Source organism: Enoplosus armatus, chromosome 4, assembly GCF_043641665.1.
Source record: "Enoplosus armatus isolate fEnoArm2 chromosome 4, fEnoArm2.hap1, whole genome shotgun sequence".
NCBI lineage: Eukaryota > Metazoa > Chordata > Actinopteri > Centrarchiformes > Enoplosidae > Enoplosus > Enoplosus armatus.
In genome coordinates this window covers 15,324,360-15,348,866 of record NC_092183.1, presented here as the reverse complement: position 1 = coordinate 15,348,866, position 24,507 = coordinate 15,324,360, and the positions used below count along the sequence as shown (strand labels likewise).

At 40.0% G+C, this 24,507-nt stretch overlaps 2 protein-coding genes across 4 annotated transcripts; one reads left to right on the top strand and one right to left on the bottom strand.

Annotated features, from left to right (window-relative positions):
- Positions 1 to 1,325: 1,325 nt before the first annotated feature.
- Positions 1,326 to 19,003, top strand: kif2a (kinesin family member 2a). 3 transcript variants are annotated; one of them, XM_070903896.1, is made up of 22 exons: positions 1,326 to 1,442; positions 7,929 to 8,023; positions 9,237 to 9,359; positions 10,218 to 10,272; positions 10,896 to 11,012; positions 11,520 to 11,564; positions 12,897 to 12,997; positions 13,144 to 13,239; positions 13,332 to 13,386; positions 13,498 to 13,660; positions 13,852 to 13,942; positions 14,103 to 14,166; positions 14,283 to 14,374; positions 14,480 to 14,622; positions 14,863 to 15,067; positions 15,211 to 15,321; positions 15,409 to 15,476; positions 15,735 to 15,860; positions 16,783 to 16,930; positions 17,427 to 17,528; positions 17,804 to 17,939; positions 18,045 to 19,003. In XM_070903896.1, the coding sequence occupies exons 1-22, from the start codon at positions 1,382 to 1,384 to the stop codon at positions 18,128 to 18,130; spliced, it is 2,283 nt and encodes a 760-aa protein (XP_070759997.1). In that variant the 5' UTR covers positions 1,326 to 1,381; the 3' UTR covers positions 18,131 to 19,003. The 3 variants fall into 3 exon arrangements, with proteins under 3 accessions (XP_070759997.1, XP_070759998.1, XP_070759999.1); XM_070903897.1 differs by lacking the exon at positions 11,520 to 11,564; XM_070903898.1 differs by lacking the exons at positions 11,520 to 11,564; positions 15,735 to 15,860.
- Positions 19,004 to 20,840: 1,837 nt separating this feature from the next.
- Positions 20,841 to 24,444, bottom strand: dimt1l (DIM1 dimethyladenosine transferase 1-like (S. cerevisiae)). The gene is made up of 12 exons (XM_070904547.1): positions 24,322 to 24,444; positions 23,615 to 23,688; positions 23,386 to 23,472; positions 22,767 to 22,828; positions 22,564 to 22,657; positions 22,425 to 22,474; positions 22,199 to 22,322; positions 22,011 to 22,103; positions 21,836 to 21,900; positions 21,665 to 21,728; positions 21,449 to 21,555; positions 20,841 to 21,330 (listed from the first exon to the last, which is right to left on the bottom strand). Exons 1-12 carry the CDS (start codon positions 24,377 to 24,379, stop codon positions 21,288 to 21,290), a joined length of 921 nt encoding a protein of 306 aa, XP_070760648.1. The 5' UTR covers positions 24,380 to 24,444; the 3' UTR covers positions 20,841 to 21,287.
- Positions 24,445 to 24,507: the final 63 nt, after the last annotated feature.

Here is a 24,507-nt window from a genome sequence, read left to right as displayed (position 1 = left end):
AGCTCACCAGTAAATGCCTGATGCCAAAGTGGCGGGAGGGGGTTTAAAAGAGAGTGTGTGTATGGCGATATTGGGGGGTGGGCGGCTGACAGCTGTAGGACCACAGTCCTGGTAGCTTCTGGAAAGAGAATGATCTCGAGCCCCATGAGTTGGAGTTAGGCATTTTGTTGTGATAGTTAGGGTAAGGGTCAGGAGTCTTCATAAGTATACAAGTAAAATGTGTGAGTGTGTTTGTGTCTGTTGTTTGTGTGTGAATATAATATAATACAAGAGAATTAACGGATACTGTGGTGAATTGGTGACCTGCTCAAGGTGTAAAGAATCGTCTGCCTTGACTCATGGTTTGACTCATCAAGAGATCAAAAGATGCTTGGTTCGTCTTTTTTGTTTCTGAATGCTCAACCACCTTCTTGCATGCATGCAGTGTGAACAAATAAGCAGAAATATTTATGATCTGACACTCTCTGTCCTGCATTATTTTAGTCAAGTAAAAGTATTATCAGCTAATTGTACTCAAACAATCCAAAGTATTTTTATATTACTCGTTTTGCAGGAGAATTGATATTGGTATAACATTAGTGTTGTACTAAGATACAGTATATTATTGCATTAATTATTATGTTTGTGTTAATGTGGAAGCAGAATTTTAATTATGCACTTGGTCAAGGTAGAGTTAATTTTAACTACTTTACATACTGTTGGGTAGTTTACCGGGTAACAATGCATCATATTTTATGGGTAAGGTTTTGTATGTACAGTGTCAATCTGCAAAGTAGTAACTATACCTGTTGAGCAAATGTAGTGGAGTAAAAAGTGCTATACCGTATTTCTGTCTAAATAGTAGAACAAGTATAAGGTAGCATACACTGGAAAGTTAAAATTTGGAAGTATTCAAGTAAAGTACAACTACCTTGCTTAAATGCATTTGAGTAAATGCACTTACATTCCACCATTGGTGCCATACATATCAAATTGGTACATCATATGTCCTTTCAAAAACGATAAAATGCAGTAGGACTTACATGGTAGAGCAGCCATTGTTATATTGTATGTTTCCATAATTAAATGGATTCCCTGTCCATATAAAATACCTAATAGCTCCAAACAAGAACCAGATAAGACCCACTCAGTTCTAAAATGCCTATCTCGTATTTTCACACGAGCAATGATTCAAAATTGCAGGTAAAAATTTGCTTGATTTTATTTTGAAAAATGCCGGACCGGAAAATGTTTGCTATTCTTGGTAGCTACGTAATGCTAGCTCATTCTGTTGCCTGCATCTTCCTCCCCGATCAAAGCCTGCCAAACATAAGAAGCTGCATTTACCCGGCTCAGAATAAGTCTGGTGCCCTGTTTCTGTTAGTCGTTAAAGTAATGTAGAATGGCGTCGTGTTTTGGGAAGATTGTCGTTGGTACTTATGTGGAGATAAAGCGCAGTGATGGTAAGTTTCACCATGTCTATTCTTTCCCCGTCGCACTGTGTAAGTTGTTTGAGGATCTTTGTTGCTGCGGTGCTGTTGAATACAGCAACCGTTGTTCCTGGCTGCAGAGCGTAACGTCCACGTTAGCTGCACGAAAACGTTAATATTAGCTGTCAGGGCGGAGTGCTTCAACATGGCCAATGCCTTTGAATGAGCTGTTACCTTTGTTAGCTAGCTTCTATGTGAATTCAGGCGATATTTGCAGTTAGCTGTTAATTCATATGGCAAGATAACATGAAATGCTTCCAATGGGAAGTTAACGAAGCTAAAACGCTAACGCTAGTGCCACGGTATAACGTTACCTAAATGACTTATTCTAACAAGGAATTAAAATGTATCATTGGCTAATCTAGCTAAATTGCTAACCAAGCTAACGTTAGTTCCATAGAGAGCAACATTAGCTAGTTTGTGAATAGCTGAACGGCTAACGCTAGCCAATGGTACCGGCTTCATTAAAGCTGTAACACTGCAGTGAAATCTAACCCTCATCCATTTAGATAACGAATAGTTTGTTCTTTGGTTGTATTTAATGCATATGTAATTCATTTATTCATGTTATTAGTTAAATGTTTACTGAGCTGAACTTAACTAGCGTTGGTTGTTATGGAAACCCTCTAAATAAATCTCCAGAATCAAGATTTTTCTCAACATGTTGTAAATTTGAAATGCTATGCATTGATAATAATACCATAGACAGACGCATCCCAAGATCTTAGTAGCTACATTGGTTTTGTATACAATTGTGGTTTAAGAAACTCTCTCTGACAAGATCACAATTTACAACAAGGAAATCAAATTGTAGTTAATTTAACGCTATGCCAAGATAACACTGGCATAAAGACAAACAAACAGTCGTGTATGAAACGCATATGACAGCTGTGCTTATTAAAAAAGTACTGAATATTGCGATCAGGAAGAAGCAAGGATTACAATACACTCACTTCAGATTCACTTTTTTTGAAGGTTTAGCTAACAGGGGAGTAAACAGAAAAAGGGAGAGGCGGCTTGTTGTATGACTCTTCTTTATGTGAATGTCAGCTTTATTCTGCCTGCCCTGTGTAGTTGTAGAGCATTGCTTCAGGGCCAGGCAACCAAAGATGACTGAAAAGTTAGTGTCATTCCTGTTGGCCCTTCCAGGATTAGGCTACACCCAGTGATATTGTGCAAAGGACTTGACTCAAAATAAACTCTTCAAACCTAGTGGCAAGGGTGTGTTTTTAACCGTTGTATTGGTTGTTGCTCATGTCACAAACTCTATCATCCCTGAGGCATTTGATTATACGGTCCTCACTGCCCTCAGAACAGGGCTGAGATGTGCAAGAAACGCTTAGCAGGCCTTCAGAGGGAAGTAGTTCTGTCTGCCCATTTCCCTGCTGGTTGGTGTTGCATCCAGAGCAGGGATTGCCCTCTCTCTGGGGGGTTGGTGGCGGGGCTGGTTCAGATTCAAGCCAGATTCAGGCCATTAGCCATCACCCCATCTGTTGCAGCCAGCTCCCTCAATTCTGCCAGGACTCTCTCTCGCTCCCTCTGTTTTTTCCCTTTCACAGTCTGTCCTGATGAGCGCAAGATCTAACAGAAATTTTTTTTTGCTATTCAGTAGTGCTCATTTCATCATCCTCAGCTCTATGGTTTGTATGCTGTTTTTTAATGCGATAATAGATTCCCTGTTTAATGGTGGACATATATTATCTGATGTTATTGGGTAATGTCTGTGCAAAATATAGTAGGGTCTTTTAAAATTGAGTTCTAGAGAAACATAGGACACCTACCAGCTTCGCGATTCAGGGCTGCATATTTTCTATATTTATATATATTCTATATTTTCTATAATCTGTGACATCTTGACACAATTTCATCAATGGGTGTCTTTGGTTTTGTACTGAAACTGATGCTTCTAAAGCTTTGTTTGTTCCTCAGGCTTAGCAGAGCTTGAAGCACCCCCTACTAAGCCCCTTCAAATACAGGGAGGTGTCATCATACCCATCCAGCCAGGTTTTAGTATAAAAGTGGGACACAGTGGACAGTGGCATTAAGTTACAGCAAATCAGCATTTCAACTGCTGTAAGACAAGCCAGTATGTGACTTAACTCATTTAGTTAGGTATAGAAATAGAATGTGTGTATGTGAGGAAAAGGTAAGCAGCCCAGTACACTTTAGAAATTAAATGTTCCCTTCATCAGGAAGGTCAATGTCTATAGCTACACAACAGTGCGTCTGAATCTTGTAGACACAGTGTTTGCTACAAGTCAGATGCTGTGCCCTTGAACCTATCTGAGGGCTTTATACTTATGCTGAAACAAGCAATGATTAATGATGAAATCATTAGTCGATTGACAGAAAGGTAATCAAATTTAGTAATTGGTTAATAATTTATCAATTGTCACGTATCAATTGCAAAAAACTAAATATTAGCTTTTTTTTAAAAAGTAATTCCATTAATATTTTATACACATGTAGTTATATTTTTTTCATTTGAGCTTGGACTCTGGAAACTCATTATTTAATATATTTCTAGACTGAATGATTTGTAGAACAATGATTGGTCGTTAAATCGGTAACAAAAAATAATCACATTATGACAGCTTGCCTTCTCTGGTTGTGGAGGGAGAATGTTGTTCTTACAGTAAAATACGCTGTCTCGATGATGGTGTGGAGCTAGCTTTTGTGTCCCTAGGTCTGTAGGCCTCTGGCTATGATAGGTTAGACAGGCCCCCTACATATCCATTGTTGTATATGGTGTTACTGTGGTCTTCATTCTCAGGTTATATAGTCTGCACCATTGATAAATATATAAATAATAATAAATATATATTTCTACAAGCAGCGACCTTGGTTAGTATTCCTTTTCATGGGGATTTCCTTGCTCTTACTGTTAAATTATGAATTGATCATGTCTTGAACCTCAGGACACATATTCTGTTCCGTAGTGTTTTTGGTTTAACATTTGCCAGGATGTCGACCTCTGCTTGCATTCACACTGATTACACTGGGGAACAATTTGGAAAAAAAATTCTGTTGAGTTAGATTTTTATGCTGATTAAAACTAAAATTGGCATGCTGATTCCAAAATTGCAGTCAGTTTTTTTCTAGCACGTCAAGTTTTTTCTCCACAGTTTACCCTCCAGATAAGCAAAATTCCACTGATTAGCTGTAGTAAGACTTGCCAGCTGATAACGATTGGACTCATCTACAGCTACGTGGCAACTTGTTTGTGCAGTCACAATTGAGACAGTGCGGTGAGAGGTGTGTGCAGCTCCCAGTAGGTCAGTACTATCACACATATCTGTTAAGTACAGTATTTTTCATATTTTTCAAGAAAACGGGGATCCTATAGTTAAAAAAACTTGACGTGATAGAGAAAAACTGAGATCAGTTTTGGATTCCGCACCCAAAAATTAGTTAAAAACAGCTGTCAGACCTAACTCAACAAAAATTGTGTTCCCCAGTGTTATCGGTGTCACAGTAGAGATGAAGTGCTGTCAGTATACAGTAAGGACGGTGCTGTGTGCTGGTTGACACAACAAACATCTTACTAAGTCAGCAGATTTGGGAAGAAACAGATCACTTCATGTAACATTTATTTCTGTCAAGCTGGATTACTGTTGTAATTTGATTGCCCTGTCCTCTTCTGTGATTCCCATTGGGACGGACAAAACTAAAATATATGTACTTTAGGTATGAAAGGGCTTCAAATCATGTATTTTAGTTAATTTTAGTATGTAAGTTAAGCTTTACTGGATGTTATGTGACAACAAGACTTTAGAAGTGGTTTGAAAGAAGTTGTTGCTCTGTTCTGCAGTTACTTCTGCAGCATGTTGTTGAATAGAGTTGTAGCTGTATAAACCCACTGGAAGGTGGGTTAGCCAATGCTAGTCACATTTCTTTTCTTTCTTTATTAGCAGTAAAAACCAATAAGCAGAAAGTAGCAGTGATTTGGAGGACCTTGCCCGACCCTCTGTTGTCTCCGTAAATCCTCTGAGTGCTGCAATCACTTTTGCAGCTTGGCGTGCTCTCAACACTCCTTAAGTAGAGGTGTGACACCAACCACGTGCCTGTTGTTCCAACCGCCTTTACTGTTGCCATGGTTTTTTGTAACCTACCACTTCACAGTTCAACAGTGGATTTTTTGCACTCATATTCATGTCTGACTGTCTTTCCGCAGTGCAGACCTAGCAGATGTCACTTACTGGAGTACACTAGAGAGTTGCATGCACAGTCAGACTGTTGACAAATTTAAGGCAAACCTGGGTGATTGGTGAATGGTTTAATGGTTAATATGAAAATTATGTGAATTATATGATCAAGTCTTCACAGTCACCAGATCTCCATCCGATTGAACACCTAGAGGAGATTCCCACACCAAATGGGGGAATACCTTTTGGAAGACTGGTGTTTATCCCGTCAGTAGAGTTATTGAGATGTGGTGCATAGCCCAACACCTTTTTAATATTTCACCCATCTGTTTGTAGTTGGTTTCAAGTGTTGAGAATAGTGTTGATGTGAACTGAACTTTTTTGTAGCTTTTAAACCAAGTAATGCCCGTTTGGCTTGAAAGGCTGCAGAAGCCCCACACTGTTGTATTGTGAATGGAGAAGAATTGTGTTATTTAGCCCTATGAAGCTGTCCTAATTAGCTTTTGTCATCCATATTTTAACATTGTGGCTTACTTGTCCATAGCCTAGATAAATATTTACCCTACCATACTGAAACTAGTTTTGTCAAACATTTGTATCTTTTCTATGGCAGTGGTATATGTCACAGTATGGTTTACATATGCAAAATTATCAGGTTATTGCTGCATTTACATGCATAGCTATTTTAATTCATGCCATATGATACAACAGAAAGACAGCACATGATACATATTGGCCATCCCCAAAGGAAGCTGCTTTTGATCTAGTTTACTTAAATTTTAATGAATTAAATGTATGCATATCAAAACTAGAGTATAGAGAATGTATTTTTTTTAATATATGGGATATGTCTACCCTCTTAAGCCAGAGTTTCCTGATCTTCAAGGCGCACAAAAGGTTTCTTCCCAACTCTCCCTGTTTTAAGACACTGGATTTTCTTTTTTTGCATTTTGCTGATATAAAACCTTTGTAAGGTAAATCAGTGAAATGTTCAGCAGTTGAAAACACTAAAAGCATCTTTGCTGCTAGTTCCCTGTGTGTCTCTGAATAATGGATACAGGAACAAGATGTTTCCCTGGATTGTGCTGGGAATTTGGAGCATACAGTCAGATTCACATGGACAAAGATGGGAGGGCTGAGCAGGCTCTTAAAAGCTGGTATTATTGCACTGCAGACAGAGAGGCGGAGAGAAGCATGCAGGCTAGCAGCAGCAGCTGTGTGTCTCTATTATCTGTAATTCTCTCCAATGGGTCATTATCAAATCTCATAGTCAGAGTTTACTAAGATTAGCCTCAGCCTATTTGCCCTGCTTTCATTTGAAACAGTTGAGACTCAGTTGCCTCCTGATGTTTGAGGTGTTGATGCTCTGGTGGTTAGTATTGACGTGAGACAGACAGGATTTAGTTTGCGAGAGCATCATTCAACACTGTGCTTTGTACCAAGCTGTTTTCATCGTTTTAAGGCAAGTGTTTAGGGCCAGATGATATGATTGGAATCATGATCACAATATTAAGATAGGTAGATATTTTAGACACTGATGTATATATTAAAAGGTCAAAGCAATGACCTGTGGTCCACCATTTGCATTACATGTGACTAAATACTTAATATGTGTAAAACAAGTTCAATTCTTAATTTTGTTGGTTTTGAATTGCAGCCTGCACAGAATCATTAAAAATAGAAATTTGTAGAATTATTTTATAAAGTTGAATCATTGTGAAATGATTAAGCCAATGAACAATAATATTGAATCACCGCCCATCCCTGTTTGTGTTAATGTAGTCTTACACAAAATAACAGGACAGCTAAAATGTAAGAAGATGGCGCTACATGGGCCCTCGATTGACAGTGACACTGCACCTTGAAAATATGAACATAGCACATCATGGTGCCTTTTCAGTTTTTTCCAACCTTGCTGCATTTCCACAGTTCTGATTTACCAGGACCAGGTACAGATCTGATCAGGCTGTTTAATTCAGCTTTTTTGGAATTTACCCTACTAATGCACAAGCTAAGGTATTAGTGAAATCCATTTTATGTTAACCTGTATGTGTGTGTTAGAGAAGAAGAGATGGAAAACAAATGTGTTTGTATTGATATATTTTTAATTATCTTTTATCTCTTTTTCATGACTAAAACATGAGGTGGTGAATAGCACAGGGCCATTATCACTCTACTTATAAACAATTAAAATATTGCTACCAAACTTGCAAGGACTGTAAAAGAATTTGGGCCTTTGTAAGCACTGCCTTCACATTTTAGGGTTAGTCTGCTTCTGATGTTTGTGTTTCCCCTTTCTATGATACTTTCACAGGACGTATACACCAGGCAATGGTGACTTCACTGAATGAGGACAACGAGAGCGTCACAGTGGAGTGGATAGAAAATGGAGACACAAAAGGGAAAGAGGTAAACCACCATTTATTACCCCTCCAAAGCATCTGCAGCACCAGTATGCTTTTATTTTCCACAGCAATGAATAATGCATTCAAAGACATTCAGGAGCTGTGATGATTAGACAACCAGTCTGCATGTATTACAGTCCCACCAGACATCACCCTCTGCACACTGATGTGCAAGAGCTATCATATGCTGTAACTCTGGCCATACAGTATGTCCCACACAGTGTGGTATATCCCACTTCTCCACAATGAGGCCTCATTCTAGTAATTTGCTTTTATATATGTATCATATATTGCTCTAGAGCCACTTATATATTGAGACTGTGTAAAGGAGTAATCTACCGTTGGATATTGCTGATACAGTTATTAAATTTGCAATACAACATTTAGGCTACCAAATCGTGAATGCAAAAATTCCATTACCAGACTTTGATGTATCTTTTACGCTTTTTGGTATCATAACCCTTGTAGTCTTGAAAGGAGTCTGGTAAAAGTTCATAGTTTCTTCATTCAGACATACCAATACTCAGTCTAATCAACAATGCCTAGATAATTGGATGGACTATGAAAATGCTGAATAACATTTTCATAAAATTGAACAAACAAATACATTCTGTCAAGATTTTTAAAAACCGAAGTTTAAATGTGTTCATTCATTTAGTTGTAGTTCAAAAGTAAGCTCATTTGTGGTCATTGAAAAACCACTGCTGTAGATCCATGCTCATGAGCTACTAATGCATGCATAATTCATGCCAAGTCAAAGTGGTCTCAAGTTTATTAGTGATAGTCATAGTCAAGATGCAAATCTATTTTATTTTATTTTGTCAAGTTAAAGACTCTAGATTGCGACTCAGGTCCAAACCTCTGCTGCAGTCTGTCTCCCTGCTCGTTCACTTTTAGGGAGGCTTTTTTAATTCACAAATTAAAACTGAGCTATACTATGTTTTAGAAATAACTTGCAGCACCTATAGAAGGTGTTTTACAGCATTCAATGTGGTGGAAGGAATTCATCTTCTTTGACATTTATTTAGCCTTTTTTTTGGAGGAACTATGTGCACTTTTAAAATGCTCAGTATTTTTATATTGAATGTTTATTTTTTGTTAATGACATGTGTGAATTTTCATGAATACATGAATAAAGTGTATTGTTTCACTGTCAAACATTGGTTAATTGGCTACATGTAATCAGTTGGTATGAATACTCCTCTGTTTCTGGACAGATTGACTTGGAGAGTATATTTGCACTTAACCCAGATGTGGCTCCAGATGAGGAAATTGCTCCTAGTCCAGAGACTCCACCCCCACCTACACCCACATGTGTGAAGGTCAACAAAATTGCAAAGGTGAGTACCAGTATGCCACCCTATCTGGCAACAACTACAACAAATCATTGTGGTATGATTTGGATAGTTTAAACAAAAACACAACAAATTTACATCCTTCATTCACTTTATAGCCAGAATGCATCTAAAGTGCTCAGACATGCTCATGTAGTTATGTGGCTGCAGTTTTCTGGACCTTAATATAGATCCTGGATCCTTCTAGGTAACCAACTAATTAGTCTTGTTAAGTACTGTGTGTGTGGTGCACAGTAGATTAGGGCTGCTCCATAGTGTCACATAAACACTGGGGTTATTTTGATTTTAAAAAATGCAGTTGTGAATTAACCTGGTATATCGTACAATTTTATTTTCAGTTTTCAACATATAAAACATTCAAAGTGAAAACTATGAGGCAAATGATGTAACTTGAACATGAATAAAGTTAATTTACTTTACAATGTGCAGTGTAATTGGCCAGAAATGTGGCTTTGTCCCTCTAACAGGATACTGTAAATTTGGCCTGTAATGATTTTATAATGGAAATATCTTTTGATTGTGTAGCTCCATAACCTGTAAAGCAGATACAGTAGATCCATAACATGTACGGGAATCATCCTCACAGAAATATATACAGGGAGTTACAACCTTTTGTAATTTGGACATGGTCTATTTTCATTTCTTTTTTTAAAGATACGTTAAGATGTGTGCAAGGAGGCCTCTGTACTCAGCTCTAATCTGATTCTCAGGCTTTGTCTATTTCTGTATCTCTACATAACAGAGGTAGGCGGAAGTGGTTGAAAACTTAATGGTGAAAGAGGATGCGTTTCCTTTTTCAGGTCTTGAGCAGCTACAAAGTAAAGCTTTTGTTTTCTCTTGCAGAACCGTAGGACGATAGCACCCACTAAGAATGATACTCCGTCCAGGGATAATAGAGGTTTGTTTCACGCTGTTCTCTTGGAATTGTTATATTATCCTCTCATAATATACTACTCTTAAATCTCGAAAAGTAACTTAGAAATCAAGATTTAGATTTTAAGTTAGGTAAGTTTAATTTAAAGGATCAGTGTGGGGGATTCAGTGGAATCTAGTGGTGAAAGAACTGAATACCACTCCCCTCACCTTTCCCTCTCCAAGTGCATAGGAGAACCTGCGGTAGCCTCCAGGTGCATTCCTGCCACCAAATTCAAGCTGCCACATCAACGTAAAAATGCGAAAGGAGCCAGTGTTTGGTTTGTCTGTTCTGGGCTACTGTAGAAACATGGCAGGTTCCGTGGAAGAGGACCCACTCCCTATGTACATATCAAGGGCTCATTCTAAGCTAATGAAAACACTACCATTCTTAGTTTCAGGTGATTATATACTACTGAAAACATATATATATATAGTATAGAATATTATATTCAATTTCTGCTAATAGATCCCCACAAATCCTACACACTGGTCCTTTAACACTTTAAAACAGCATGTTTAGTTTTAATACCAAGCTCAAGAGTGGTGTGTTAGCAGCATGAGAGTCAAAAGGTCTCTTTCTTAATCTTTGTGGCTTTGTGTTTTCAGTGATTCCGACCCGTGCCAGACCCCCACAACCTCAACAACCAGAGCCTGCACCACCACCTCCATCTCAACAGCCTGCACAGCTCACTCAAGCTCAGACACAACAGCAATTGCAGAATGGTAACATGATCAAAACAACAATTTTTTTTTTTTTTTTAATGAACCTATCTAACTGTGATCTTTGTTCTCTTTCACACTGCATATTCTTAGCCTGGGCTAACTTAGCCCTGTTTCACACTGGCACCTGCCTGTTTAGTAGATTCTCAGGGGATAACCCTGCAAACTTGGGCTAACCCTGCTCTGGGGCAGGGCCAGCAAGCCCTTGGCTAAAGTTGTGGTTAGCCCACTTGGAATGTTCCGGGAGTGTGCCAGTGTGGAAGCTCCCTTAGCCTGGGGCTAACAGCTCCCTTAGCTTGGGGCTAACAGCTCCCTTAGCTTGGGGCTAACTGCTGCGTAAAAAGCCTACTGGGGTTTAAAAAGAAAATCCAGATATGCTTTTTTTTAAACATGTTGTCATGGTGAATGGTGAAAAATGCCATCAATTGATTTAGGCCATCTGCAGAAAACGGACGTATTATCCTAACTTTTTAATATCTCATGTTTTTGTTGACCACATGTTTATCACAGAATCCTTACATCACCTGATATCCAGAAAGGAGTCTGGACAGCTTTGTATGTATCACCTGCATGTTTCCCCTTGCCTGCAATGCCTCATGGTGATTCTAATAGTTCCCAATAGAAACTGAGAGCCATGTAGTCTTATAAGAAGATTGTGCACCCAAAATCTCTGCTAGATACTATTCAGAGCTGTGGTGTGGTGGTGAAGTTGCACAAGCACAATCCATCCAGCAGACAGGCTTTCTGGGTATTAGACAGGGAGTAAAAAAAAACGTGCTGCTATTGGACTGCGCTGTTTTTTCCCTCTCTGATTTTTGCTGAGTCACACACAAGCACACACGTGGGAAAGCCTGTGGCACTGTGCGTTACTCCAAGGCTCAGACAGCAACAATAAGCTTTTTCTTTACCCTCCATTCCTTCCAAGTGCTCACTGTCATTTGATGAGCTAAGAGGGGAAGTAGGAAAATGCCTTGTTTCCCATCCTCACCCTTCAGCTCCCCTACCGACCGCCTGTGAGACCCCCAAGTAGTTCTGCACCCCTCTTATACTGCCTTGTCCCAGTGCTGACCCAGCTCATTTCCCCCTCCCAGATTAGAGCAGATTATTAATCCCCATGATCTGATAGTCTGGGTTCTCAGAGACTGGAGCCAGCAGGAGGCCAGGACTGTATTACTAGTCTTCGGTCAGGCTTTGCAGTGGGAAGCTGGGGCTGTAGCAGCAAGCCAGGACTAATCAGATAACAGTGTTTTTATGAACTCTGCAAGGAATCAGAAGTGGCTTTTACTCACATGTTTGCTAACTTGTCTTCTCTTATTATGGTTTCTAATACTTTGTGATTGACCTGAAACAACACTAATCTGTGGGTGTGATGTGCTGGGAGATTTTGAATAACCTTCTGGTTGATTGAAATTATTTTCTAATCATACTTGATTTGAAACCACCTCTAATTTTAATTGGAGTAATACAAGGCACATATCCTAGTTTTAGCCGTCCCCTGGTCTAATTGTGTTTTAGGATGCAGAGGGGATAAATGAGAGCAGATTTTTAACACATTGTAAAAGGCCTTTTGTTGGTAATGTAGAGAAAGCAGCTACTGTTATACTGGAGGCACTGTGTGCCAGCCACTGTATCCTTGTCTGTGCTTGAGCACTATCACTGTTCTGCTTTGTTGGAAATAGCCCATGGTCTCCCTTGTGTTTGAAGGAAGACCAAGGGAAAATAATGACTCACTGAGAGAAAGATACTGCTCAAGCTAAGAGGAAGTAGAAGTAGAAGAAACAGTTTGGAAGAGGGACGAGAGAGGAAGATACCTTTTTTACAAAGAAAGGCTATTTGCATATCCTGTGAAAGGTAGTATAGTTACTGTTTCTCATGTCTTTATGGCAGCGAGGAGGAAGTCAAACTGCGTGAAGGAGGTGGAGAAACTGCAGGAGAAGAGAGAGAGGCGTCGGCTTCAGCAACAGGAGCTCAGGGAGAAGAGAGCTCAGGTACATTTACGTATTATTCAACGTTCTCCTTCCTAATTACCACTTACGTTCTTGACATTGAGATGATGAATTGAAAGACATGAGAATAATTTTCCTATTGGTGAGTAATCTGGTACCACACTCTGTCTCTCCTTGTCCTCCTTCAGGAGGTGGATACCACCATCCCTAACTATGAGATCATGTACATGATCCGAGATTTCCGAGCCAGTCTAGACTACCGGCCCCTGACAACAGCAGATCTGGTGAGTAGAGACTGGCTTCTCCTTTTCTTCTGATTGTTAGATGTTGACCCTCCACAATAAGATAAAATTTCCTTCTCTTTTGCACGGTCCAGATTGAAGAGCACAGAATATGTGTTTGTGTGAGGAAACGTCCACTCAACAAGAAAGGTAAGGTCTTCTATCGGTAACATTGGTCTTGTGACCTATCATTATATGTTGTATTCTATGTAATATGTAAGTATTAATGTGATTGAAAGTCTTGCCTCTTCTGTGTTCCAGAGTTGTCTGTGAAGGATTTGGATGTGATCACCATCCCCAGTAAGGATGTGGTGATGGTTCATGAACCTAAACAAAAAGTTGACCTCACTCGCTACCTGGAGAACCAGACCTTCCGCTTTGACTATGCCTTCGATGACAGCACCACCAACGAGATGGTTTACAGGTTTGTAACAGCAAATCGACAAACAAACCAGACTATTAGAGCAAGTTGTCACGTGTGTTTGCTTTAATAGTTCACAGAAGTCAAATCTGACTAGTCAATATGATGAGGACTTTTGTTTGTGTACATAGTGGTTAGATGTTATTTCTTGCTTTTCCTGATTTTCCTGAATGACTGTGTATTCTGTCCTGCAGGTTCACTGCCAGACCTCTAGTGGAGACTATTTTTGAGAGGGGCATGGCCACCTGCTTTGCCTATGGGCAGACAGGCAGTGGAAAAACACACGTGAGTTACACACAATGACTCCTTCAAAAAGCCCAGACCACATCATTTACTAGGGATCATACCTAATTGTTCCTATTGAGAGTTTTGCTAGATTTTATTACCCTTGCTCTCATATAATTTGAAAGTATCTCTTGATTGTATTGTGCACTGTATTATATAGACTATGGGAGGAGATTTCTCTGGGAAGAACCAAGACTGCTCTAAAGGAATTTATGCACTAGCTGGTAAGTCAGTGAGCTGTGGGAGTAAAGGCATTCAAAGGAAATTTGCTTGGTTATTTTATCATAAAGGGTTTGGTTTCCTCTGGTAAGATTTAGATCTCTCATCTCTTTTCATACAGCTCGGGATGTATTTCTCATGTTGAAGAAACCCAACTATAAGAAGTTAGATCTACAAGTATACGCAACCTTCTTTGAAATCTACAGTGGAAAGGCAAGTGATATGTAATCATTTGTTTTTTGCTTGAAGGAATTGTTTTTGAATAAAACAATGTTTTATTCAGGGAACACAAAGCTGACTTTGTGTATGTATTGTTAGGTGTTTGACCTGCTGAATCGTAAAGCTAAGCTGAGGGTGCTGGAGGACGGGAAACAGCAAGTGCAGGTTGTGGGGCTTCAGGAGAAGGAGGTCAAGTGCACAGAGGAAGTCCTGAAACTCATAGACTTGGGCAACAGCTGCAGGTATAACAACAGAAACTTTGTCCATCTAGTTGTTGTTAGTGATGCAATCCCAAGAGTTTGAATTCTTGTATTTGTCCAGTCATAACTGCAACACTTATTTCTGTCCTGAATGAAATCAGTTGGTCACTTAGAACATAGAATATGACATAATTTCATGCGTTTTTTTGTCCTCCAATTGTTCTTTTCCTGCTCGTTGTTTGCCCCTCGTTCATCTTTACGTCTTCTTCCTCTCACTCACAGAACATCAGGGCAGACGTCGGCCAACGCCCACTCGTCTCGCAGCCACGCCGTATTCCAGATCATTCTTCGGAGGAAGGGGAAGATGCATGGCAAGTTCTCCCTCATCGACCTGGCAGGGAATGAGAGGGGGGCTGATACATCGAGTGCTGACCGCCAAACTCGTCTGGAGGGAGCTGAGATCAACAAAAGCCTGCTGGCCCTAAAGGTTTGTGGGCAGCAATGGCAGAAGCTCTATTTTACACCACAAAGTATTTCCTGCTACTTTAGCTACAACTTCAACAAGTCCTTTTTCCTATTTGTTTGTGAACAGACAAAATACACAATCTCTGCTTTTCTTGTTTGTTTCAGGAGTGTATCAGGGCTCTTGGCCGTAACAAGCCCCACACTCCATTCAGAGCCAGTAAGCTCACCCAGGTCCTGAGAGACTCCTTCATTGGGGAAAATTCACGCACATGCATGGTCAGTTCATTGCCTTCATTAATGGTCATGTCTTCATATCTCTTCCAGATGGCTTTAATTTGAATGATCTTCTGTTTCTCGGCACAGATTGCAACAATCTCTCCTGGTATGACATCCTGCGAGAATACCCTCAACACACTACGCTATGCCAACAGGTGGGAATATGCCTTGTTGCCTCAGGAACCAATGGAAATTATGCAATGTTATGATCATATAGCTCCTCTCTCACTATAATTCCACTATAATCCCCCGTGGTTTTTGTACAGATTGAAATTAGCTATACTAATGTTGTACATTTCTCTGCCTACTCTCAGTAGCTCTGTCTGACTCTCTCGTATTCCTTCTCTCCTCTCTTTCTCCTGCTTTGTTTCCCTCCTCTTTCCCACCCTCTGTGTGCTGGTGTCGCTGTGTAGAGTGAAGGAGTTTGGGATTAGTCCGTCGGACATCCCCTTCTCCCAGGGTGGTCAGGGGAGTCGCCCTGAGCACTCGCCCACCAATACCTTTGAGTACGATGACTTTGCTGCTACTTCTCCCAGCAGGTCAAGCACTCCCCAAATCACAGCACGCATACACACACACACACACATAAAACACTCACAGTGCATGCACTCCCTGCAGGTATTTATTACATTATGACTAAATCCATTTTAGCAGCTTTCATTCACTTCATCATCTGAAAACCTCCACTCTCGTCTTACCCTTCCTATTTTTCGTCTGCATGATGTGACACTTTCTCATCCTCCTCCCCTGCTTTGACTTGTTGACTTAGTTTTATCTTTGGCTGAGCTGCGGGCATAACTTATTCTTTTCACTGACACCTAAAGAATAACACATCTTTCTGTCCTTATGGGTGTGTCTTTTATTTGTTCTGCGTGAGATGGATGTCGTGATTAGTCAGAATGATCACATGGCGGTTCAAAATTTGACGTAATAAGGTATCATCTGCTGTTTGGTGCCAATAATGACACTAAAACGTCCGTGAAGCTTTTCAGTAAACACTTCCAGGATGAGCTTTTGTTTGAGCCAACTCTCGGCACGTAATCCCTCTCACACAGTCCTCATTAATTACCACTGTACTTGTAGGTCGGGTACACGGCAGTAATACCTCATCAGCTCTGTGAGACCTCATTAAACATGAGCTCTGACCATCCAGATTCCAGCCCTTAGTATTTCTATGGGTGGCATGTATTGGATTGCATTATATTGTACAGGTGAACCGCACAAACTGAACTCTTTCACTCCAGTTAGCATGCCCAGTATGAGAATAGACATTTACAGAGCCAACGCAGTCATCTTCTCCCCATGCATGATGTCACTGCTGTCATGATGCCATCATCCTGTGATGTTTGTGAACACGTTTTACCCCACAGCTAACATCATACCCTCGACTCAGACAGCAGCCATGTTCAGAGTGGCTGTGAAAGAATTGGTCCTGACCAGCTCAGTGTCTTTTCTCTGCAGGGTGAAGGAGCTGACAGTGGACCCCAACCAAGTGATGGAGGGGGGTCGACCCAACATCCATGCTGTCAACCAGCTGGATCTTTTGGATGAGGATTGGCTGAGTATCTCGCCACAGAGAGATGACCTCAAACTGCTCTGTGAGCAGAATGTAAGTACACAATGGCTGTTCTTTCTATCACAGCATATGTAACCTCATATTACAATGTCCTTATGCAGCATATTGTGATGTAATTAAGTGGAACATTTAAAAAAAAAAAGAAGTACCATCACCAATTACATAGACCGTTTCAAACATAAGTTTTGCTGTAACATGCACTCAGAAGAATTGAGGGTTTTGAAGGCACATTATAATCCTGCTATTAAAGGGGTGTAAAGTTTTGGCACATAGCATGTATTCCATCAACTTGTATTTGAACAGCAACATTTGACCAAATGCATGAAATGTAGAGGCAGGTTTCAAGGACCTGTAGGACCTTGTTGCTTTTGAGAAAGTCAGAAATGAGTTTTGAGCTTTTAAAGAATCAACATTATTTACAAGTGAACATTTATGTCCATTGGGATCCAGATTTCAGCAGTGATCTCAGTAATGTGTTCAGTTTTTGTTGCAACTGATGCTGTGTTGACCCTGTAAATATGTTTCCCAGGAAGAGGAAGTGTCTCCCCAGCTGTTTACTTTCCACGAGGCAGTGTCTCAGTTAGTGGAGATGGAGGAGCAGGTCCTGGAGGACCACCGAGCTGTTTTCCAGGTCAGAACACTGAAGAAAATAAACACGACTCTTTAAATACTCCAGCTCACCTCTTGTCATTTTTATGTCCACATACATGAAGAAGTTTTGTAATTTCTATACACATTGATGGAGTGCAGATACAGCGAGAGTCACACAGTTTTGTAACAAGGGGGTTGTATTTTTGATAGTTTTTCTAGAAAAACACGTGCACTGGTAACCTCTGTGTGAAGGCACTGTTTTATCTTGTGCTGTGATAAACTAAATATGCACTTGTACGTGTCCTCTGTGAGCAGGAGTCTATCCGGTGGCTGGAAGATGAGAAGGTGCTGCTGGAGATGACAGAGGAGGTGGATTATGACGTGGAGTCATATGCCACTCAACTGGAGCAGATCCTAGACCAGAAGATAGAAATCCTCACTGAGCTCCGAGGTAGGACTGAAGCACAGAAACGCAAGTTAACATCCTGCTCCAGTAAACACTGTTAATTTTCTTTTTAACGCTGATGTCTTTTCCTCTCCGTCTTTCCTTCAACAGATAAAGTGAAGTCATTCCGCTCTGCTCTCCAGGAGGAGGAGCAAGCCAGTAAGCAGATCAATCCCAAGAGGCCACGTGCTCTTTAGAGACTGGAAGCTGAAGTGGTTTATGTGGCACATACAGAAACCTAACCACTAGATGTTTGGCACACAACTCAGGCTGTCACTAGCAGCTTGAAAACACCAATAAAAAGGACTGTCTGATGTACCAACAGGCTCAAGGAATTGCATTTGTTACGATCCCTCTCCTAGCAAAGCTGGCTGTTCACTCACTATGGTCTCATTAGAAAACTCTGGATGGAAAATAGTCTAATTTCCTCCCCTTTTTAGTAGTTTTCTTTTTTTTCTTGGAGAACCTTTAGTCTCCCTTCTCTGTTCTTAAATTATTTTCTTTTATACTTGTTTGTACTTTCTTTTAAACAGAATATTTTTGACCTGGTTTCAGAAGAGCTCGTCATTGAACATGTTTTAAGGTTTAGCGCACAAAACCAGTATTTGATTTCTGGTTGTTCTGGCTGACATTTCTGCATGTGCACTCTGTAATAGCGTATGTACACCACTGTCCTCGGGTTTCATGCTTTTGGGTCATCAGTTGGCATTGTAAAGTCATACCTCATAAGCGGTCTCTTCTCTGTTTCCTTCCTTCTCAGAGCATTTACCAGTTTGGAAGAAGCCTTTAACCACATTGTGCTTCTTCCTTTGTCTCTTTCCTTGTGCCCCTGAGAGGTTTTTACATGTAGTTTGCTTCAGTTTGTGCCATGTCATTCTATGTGGCAACTGACTTAAAAACTCTTACAACATGTTTTCCACCCCTGTTTAACACTTTGTTATAAAAATGAAACTAGAAAAACTGCTATTAATAAATGTATAGTGAAGACCACTGACCTACCTTTGGTCATGTTGCTCAGTGTTTGCACCGGATGTAATGCTGGATGAAGTAATAAAGATTCATGTGTTTCATTTAAATGGCTTTTGTGACAATGAGGTATCCAAATAACTCTGACATCAGTATCAGTATCTATGGTGACAGATGCTTCATGCTCAACATAAAAAGTGCATCCCCTAGTTTACCCTCGTAATTTCGATAGCCTTATTTTGAAAGGTTCCACCGGAAGCACTAGTATGCTACTATATTTAGCCTTGACATCAACGGCGTAAACGGTCGTCATGACTAAGTATGTTCACTGCCCTCTAGCGGTCACAGTGAGTATCTGCAGCTGGCAATAGTACAGAACTATAGTGGTCATGGTGTACAACATTTATGCCTATTGTTTTCACCTGAGGTATTGTGCTATTCTGACTTGATGCTGTCTTTATGTATTCATAATCCTGAGTTTGTCTACCATCTAGGGGTCACAGTCCGCAATTACAACTGTAACCGCACACTCTTGGGTACATTCATACACTCTTGTCAACCGTTAAGTCCACTAGCATCAATGAAGACAAAATAATGTAGTAAGACGAAGTGACAACATTCAAGAAAAACCTAATACTTCGGATAGTGTTGTAGTTACACACCATGACCACTGAAGGGCAGTGGTGAACCATCACCGATTTCCGTTAGATTTTCAAAATAAAACGTCCGAAATAGCGATGTACTTGCATATTGTAGCCACTAGAGGGCAGTGATAGCGAGGTGTATTGTTGTTTTGCTCAAGATCTACGTTTGCCAATCTGTCATACTTTGTTCTGTAGTTTTTATAAGGAAACCTTTACTTACAATATCGTCACAAGACAGCAACGACTTAACATTTCTGTTTGGCTTACTTAGGCTTAGGACATGAGGCCATCCATACAACTGCAATACCAAGGGTTGGCCAGCAAATCTTCGCTTTTTTGACTGTGCTAAAGGCTTTAAATATATAACAATTTACTGTTATATCAGTTAAAAGTGGTTCAGTGCTTCAAGTGCCCCCCAACGCTAGTAGAAAGCGAATGGTCAGACCCTGAGTGTCTACAACACCATTTAGTAACAAAGTCAGATGGTGTTAGCACAGCAAAGCAAGGGATATTTAGCCTTATTGCTTATTTTACTAAACTTCACACACTCAAAAGCTACACATAACGTCATTTTCATGTTATTAAAATTAGAAAAATCCTCCATTAGAGATGTTTCAATGATTCACAAGTTCTCACGCACATGAAACATTCCTGTCCTCTAGTGGTCACAGTGAGTAACTGCAGCTACACGTTTACAAACAATACAGACATAAAATGTACATACATAAAATTTCTCCATAAATGATTGAGTGTGCAGTCACTCACAGCCTTTCAAAATAAACTTTCAAACTAGCCAATTAACACGCCATTCATCTGCACAACCACTTTTGGTGAAGGCACTGAATAATGATGTTGAACTACAAGACACAGAAACAACTTCTCGAAGCATGACACTATCAGAATCACTTTATTGATTCTGATAGTGCCTTGTAGTTCTATCATATTTCATATTGATAGATTGAAAGATTTATATTTGCCTCAATTGTTAATAATTATATCATATTAGTCAAAAACAGTAATTTGCTGCTTCCAGTTTTTAAAATGTGATATTTGTTACATTTCCTCTATCTCATATCATTGTTAATTCAATTCTTGGACTGTTTGCAAGCTATTTGAATATGCCTTGGGCTCTGGGAACTTGAAATACTAATTAGTTGATGAGGAGGTAATCAATAGTTGCAGCCCTAGTCTTCAGGACCATTTAGTGACAGCCAGATGGTGTTAGCACAGAAAAAGAAAAGTGTAACAGGAAGAAAACTTGTGGACAATCCAAATTTATTTTAAGAGACTGCACCCACTCAAAACTCTACACTTGTTAGATTTTCACCACTGTAATTTTGATGTATTTTAGAAAAATTGTAGATTGGTTTGAGATTAGAATAATCATCCATTACAGATTATTTCAATGAATGCAAACTCTTACACACACACCGAAAGTCCTTTGAACAACCACAAGGGCTTATTCAGGTTCCCTCTGCCAAATATTGTCCATGCATGCCCAGGTACACTTGATCTATACTCATAAGGGTAAAATAACACACTCAATATGAGCTCATTAAATGTATCCTCAAATATTCTTTGCACATTTCATCCAACTATTTCAATATTTTTCCCCCCTTCAAGGAAGAAAGATCAGTCAGACAATGTATTTCTTTCAACTCCTCTGAACACTAACTTCTCCCGTCTTTACTTAAAGGCAGAACACAAGAGTCATAGGCCTGTTCTCTTCAGTTCCCTCTGCCGTTTAAGAAAAATGGATGCCTGCAGAGTTGAAAGCATGAAGCAGCCTGTGGATGAAGAAAACACCCATAATTAAATATGTCAAAACAGACATTTATTGTAGTAGATTATTTGGAGAGAGAAAAAGGGTGGAAGAAAGAAATGAGTAGTAGATGTTAAACTTACACCATGAAATCATCAATGTCCATGGACCTGGCTCTCTTCTCACAGAAATCAACCTCCTGCAAAACACTCTCAATCTTCTTGCTGATGCTGAAGTCTGCTGGGATTTCCTGTCGAGATGGAGCATAAGACTTCAGATTCAAACTGGCAGATGAGTGATCTTAAAAGTGGCAGATCTTCAGTTTGAAAACGCGACTGAAAAACGTCACGACGACTCACCACATTGTGTACAGAGCAGTGAATTCTGTAGTTCTTTTCCAGCAGCTGTTCTACCGCAGTGGACCTGGAAATTATAAAATCAACATGATCTTCTGTTTTTTTCCCCACAAGCTCTTTTGACAGAGCAGACTTGGATTAGAGTGGCAGCATTTGCAGCAGGCAGGTACTCACTTGAAAGCTGCATTGAGGGTTTTGTTCTTCCTTACAAAGGCTATTCTGACCAGGCCATCCCACTCCTTTTCGTGAGAAAAGAAAAGAAAACACGACGTTAAATATCTACAGTTTATCTCCTGTTTTGATCCACTGCATTATCACAGCATTAACTATCCATAGAGTCAAACCTCACCTGGAAGTTAACTGGAGGAGGAGGATTTTTCGGTTCTATCCTGACAACACTTGACTCCACTTTTGGAGGAGGACGGAAATTGTTCTTCCCTACCTGATCAAGGGGGAGACATCAACACTGAGACACAGTTGTTGCCATGCAGGAAAAATGATGATCATGAAATCATGATGTGCTGTATCCACACTGACCTTCATGAGATGGTCTACACGAGCCAGTAGTTGTGTGTTGATGGACAGTCTGCAGTACAGCTTGTCTCCAGGGGTGGCAACCAGTCGCATGGCAAACTCTCTCTGGAACATCAACACAGCACACCTGAACAAAAAGTAAAAAACACAACAGAGGTGCTAAACTCTCAACGTGGACATATGAAGAACACAGTTTAAAGCTCTCAGTGGGCCTCCAGTTGTTTCTTACCTGAAGAAAGGTCGATGCAGCAGGAGCTTGAAGACAAACGGCGACGAAATCTGCAAAATTACGGAAAGTCAAGTTTAAGATAAATGGATAGAATGGCAGTGAATCAACTGTGTGCAGTGTAGAGGCAACACATCTTTACCTGGTAAGGTAAATTAGCCACACAGATGTCAAAGAATGGGAGGTCTGTTTTTAGTACATCTCCAACTAATATTTGAAGTTTGGTCTGCATGGGTCTGTTGGAAAAACAAAATGTCCTTTAATTAGATCACATATTAACTTTTCATTTAATTTCAGATACTATGCAAACATCTGTGGTGGCACACTGCTGCTGTCTCCACTCACGTGCATTGAACTCTTTTCTGAAGTTCAGCCACTAATCTGCAGTCCAACTCACAGGCCACCACCTGCAAAGATAGCAAAGTCTCTTAAGACTGAAGAGTGACAGTCAATTATTTTATCACTGCAAAAAACACAAAGATCACAGCAGAACTATGTGAATGAGAAATGTAAACTGGACATAAATGGGGCAGCAGTCTGCACAAGCACAAATGATGGGAAACAACATTTTCATGTAGGCTTGGGTTAAAAAAATGAATAAACCTGGCAACACAGCTAGATTTGGACCACAGAAGCCCCGTTACTCTGCAACGTATACTCTTTGCTGTGTGTTTAAAAGGCTTTACAAGTGCATGGGACCGCAAGATCATGTTAAAAAGAAACACTGAAGTAACACATTATACTAGTATCTTGGCAATTATTAAATGCAGTACAAAAGTGCTTACCAAAATGATGATTCATAAGTGTGACACCAGGGAGACTAAAAACTAAAAAGTCTATTCTGCAGTCCATCTTTGCCTATAGTGGTATAAAGAAAGCGTATAATGACTTCAGACCTATTTCAGAGGATGTTTTCCCCTTTGATATCCACCTGATTACTTAGAGGTTTTTGTGCGCATCTCACCTTCTTGGCTTTTTCCAGCAGTTTCACCGTCATGTTACCAGTACCAGGTCCCACCTCAAGAACCACATCTGTCGGCCTCAGGGCAGCCTGAAAAACACAATCACAGCTTAGGAACACTGTGCATCATGACTGTCTGTGTACACTCTTTGTTTATAGGACGCTTGTGTTTGTGTCAAAAACTCAACTGTACATTAACTTCTCAGTACCAGAGTGCACTTGTACAGCGTACCTTCTCAATGATCCCATTGACAATCAATGGATTCTTCAGGATGTGCTGGCCCATGCCGGTGTTGAACATGATTCCTGCAACACACGGGATTGTGACACCTTTTTTTAAATCAAGGGAAGCACATTTCAATACAAGTTTTTTTTCCCCACGAGTCCTAATCTCATAAAATGTTTAAGCATATGTGGGGAGTGAAACCTGGCACCAGTTGTTTTTGTACATTGCGTCATCATAATATCGTTCATTGGGGAAATAATGGTAGTATTAGGCACTTGATTGGCAACAGTTTTTACATTGAATAGTTATTTACTGGACACTTTGGGTGCCAAAATAACCACAAGATACTGGACAATTAAGAAAGTCTCTTAAACAATGTTGTGTAACTGTTGTTGTATGTGCATTAAGTCGAGCCACGTCAAATAACGATTTTCTGAATTCAGTTTGGCGTTTGTCTCACAGAACTTAATTGGCGTGACCTGAGTGTCAATAACTCATGTAAACAAATATTTCATGTTAACACAAACGGCAGACATGACAACTACTCTTCTCATTAATGGGTGATCTTTGAACCTGGTACAGTAACAGTTTAAACTGTTACATATGTGTTGCAGCGATATGAAGACTTTGACTTTAAAGCCCACTTTCTTCCAGCAGCTGACAGTGATGTTTGCTATCATGCTAACGCTAACTCCTTCCTCGGGGAAACATACCTTGGTTTTTGACCTCTTGGTGCTGCCTGCTTTTCTTCTCCGCCTTGACCTTCGGCATTTTTACTTTGTTTTATTCCGGTTAAACACTCAGAAACCCAAATTTGAAACAATAATTTACAATATATCTGTCTGGGCTCGATAAACACGTGTGAGCTTTTCTTCTTCGCGGACAGGATGTTCAGTTGG

What these genes read in the sequence shown, in the direction of transcription:
- kif2a (XM_070903896.1), top strand. Translation starts at nt 1,382, where the DNA reads ATGGCGTCGTGTTTTGGGAAGATTGTCGTTGGTACTTATGTGGAGATA. An exon ending in AAAGCCTGCTGGCCCTAAAG is followed by an intron (nt 15,068 to 15,210) that starts GTTTGTGGGCAG and finishes TGTTTGTTTCAG; the next exon opens with GAGTGTATCAGGGCTCTTGG. An exon ending in ACCACCGAGCTGTTTTCCAG is followed by an intron (nt 17,529 to 17,803) that starts GTCAGAACACTG and finishes CTCTGTGAGCAG; the next exon opens with GAGTCTATCCGGTGGCTGGA.
- dimt1l (XM_070904547.1), bottom strand. Translation starts at nt 24,379, where the DNA reads ATGCCGAAGGTCAAGGCGGAGAAGAAAAGCAGGCAGCACCAAGAGGTC. An exon ending in TGCTGGAAAAAGCCAAGAAG is followed by an intron (nt 22,829 to 23,385) that starts GTGAGATGCGCA and finishes CTATCTTTGCAG; the next exon opens with GTGGTGGCCTGTGAGTTGGA. An exon ending in GACATTGATGATTTCATGGT is followed by an intron (nt 21,331 to 21,448) that starts GTAAGTTTAACA and finishes CTTCATCCACAG; the next exon opens with GCTGCTTCATGCTTTCAACT.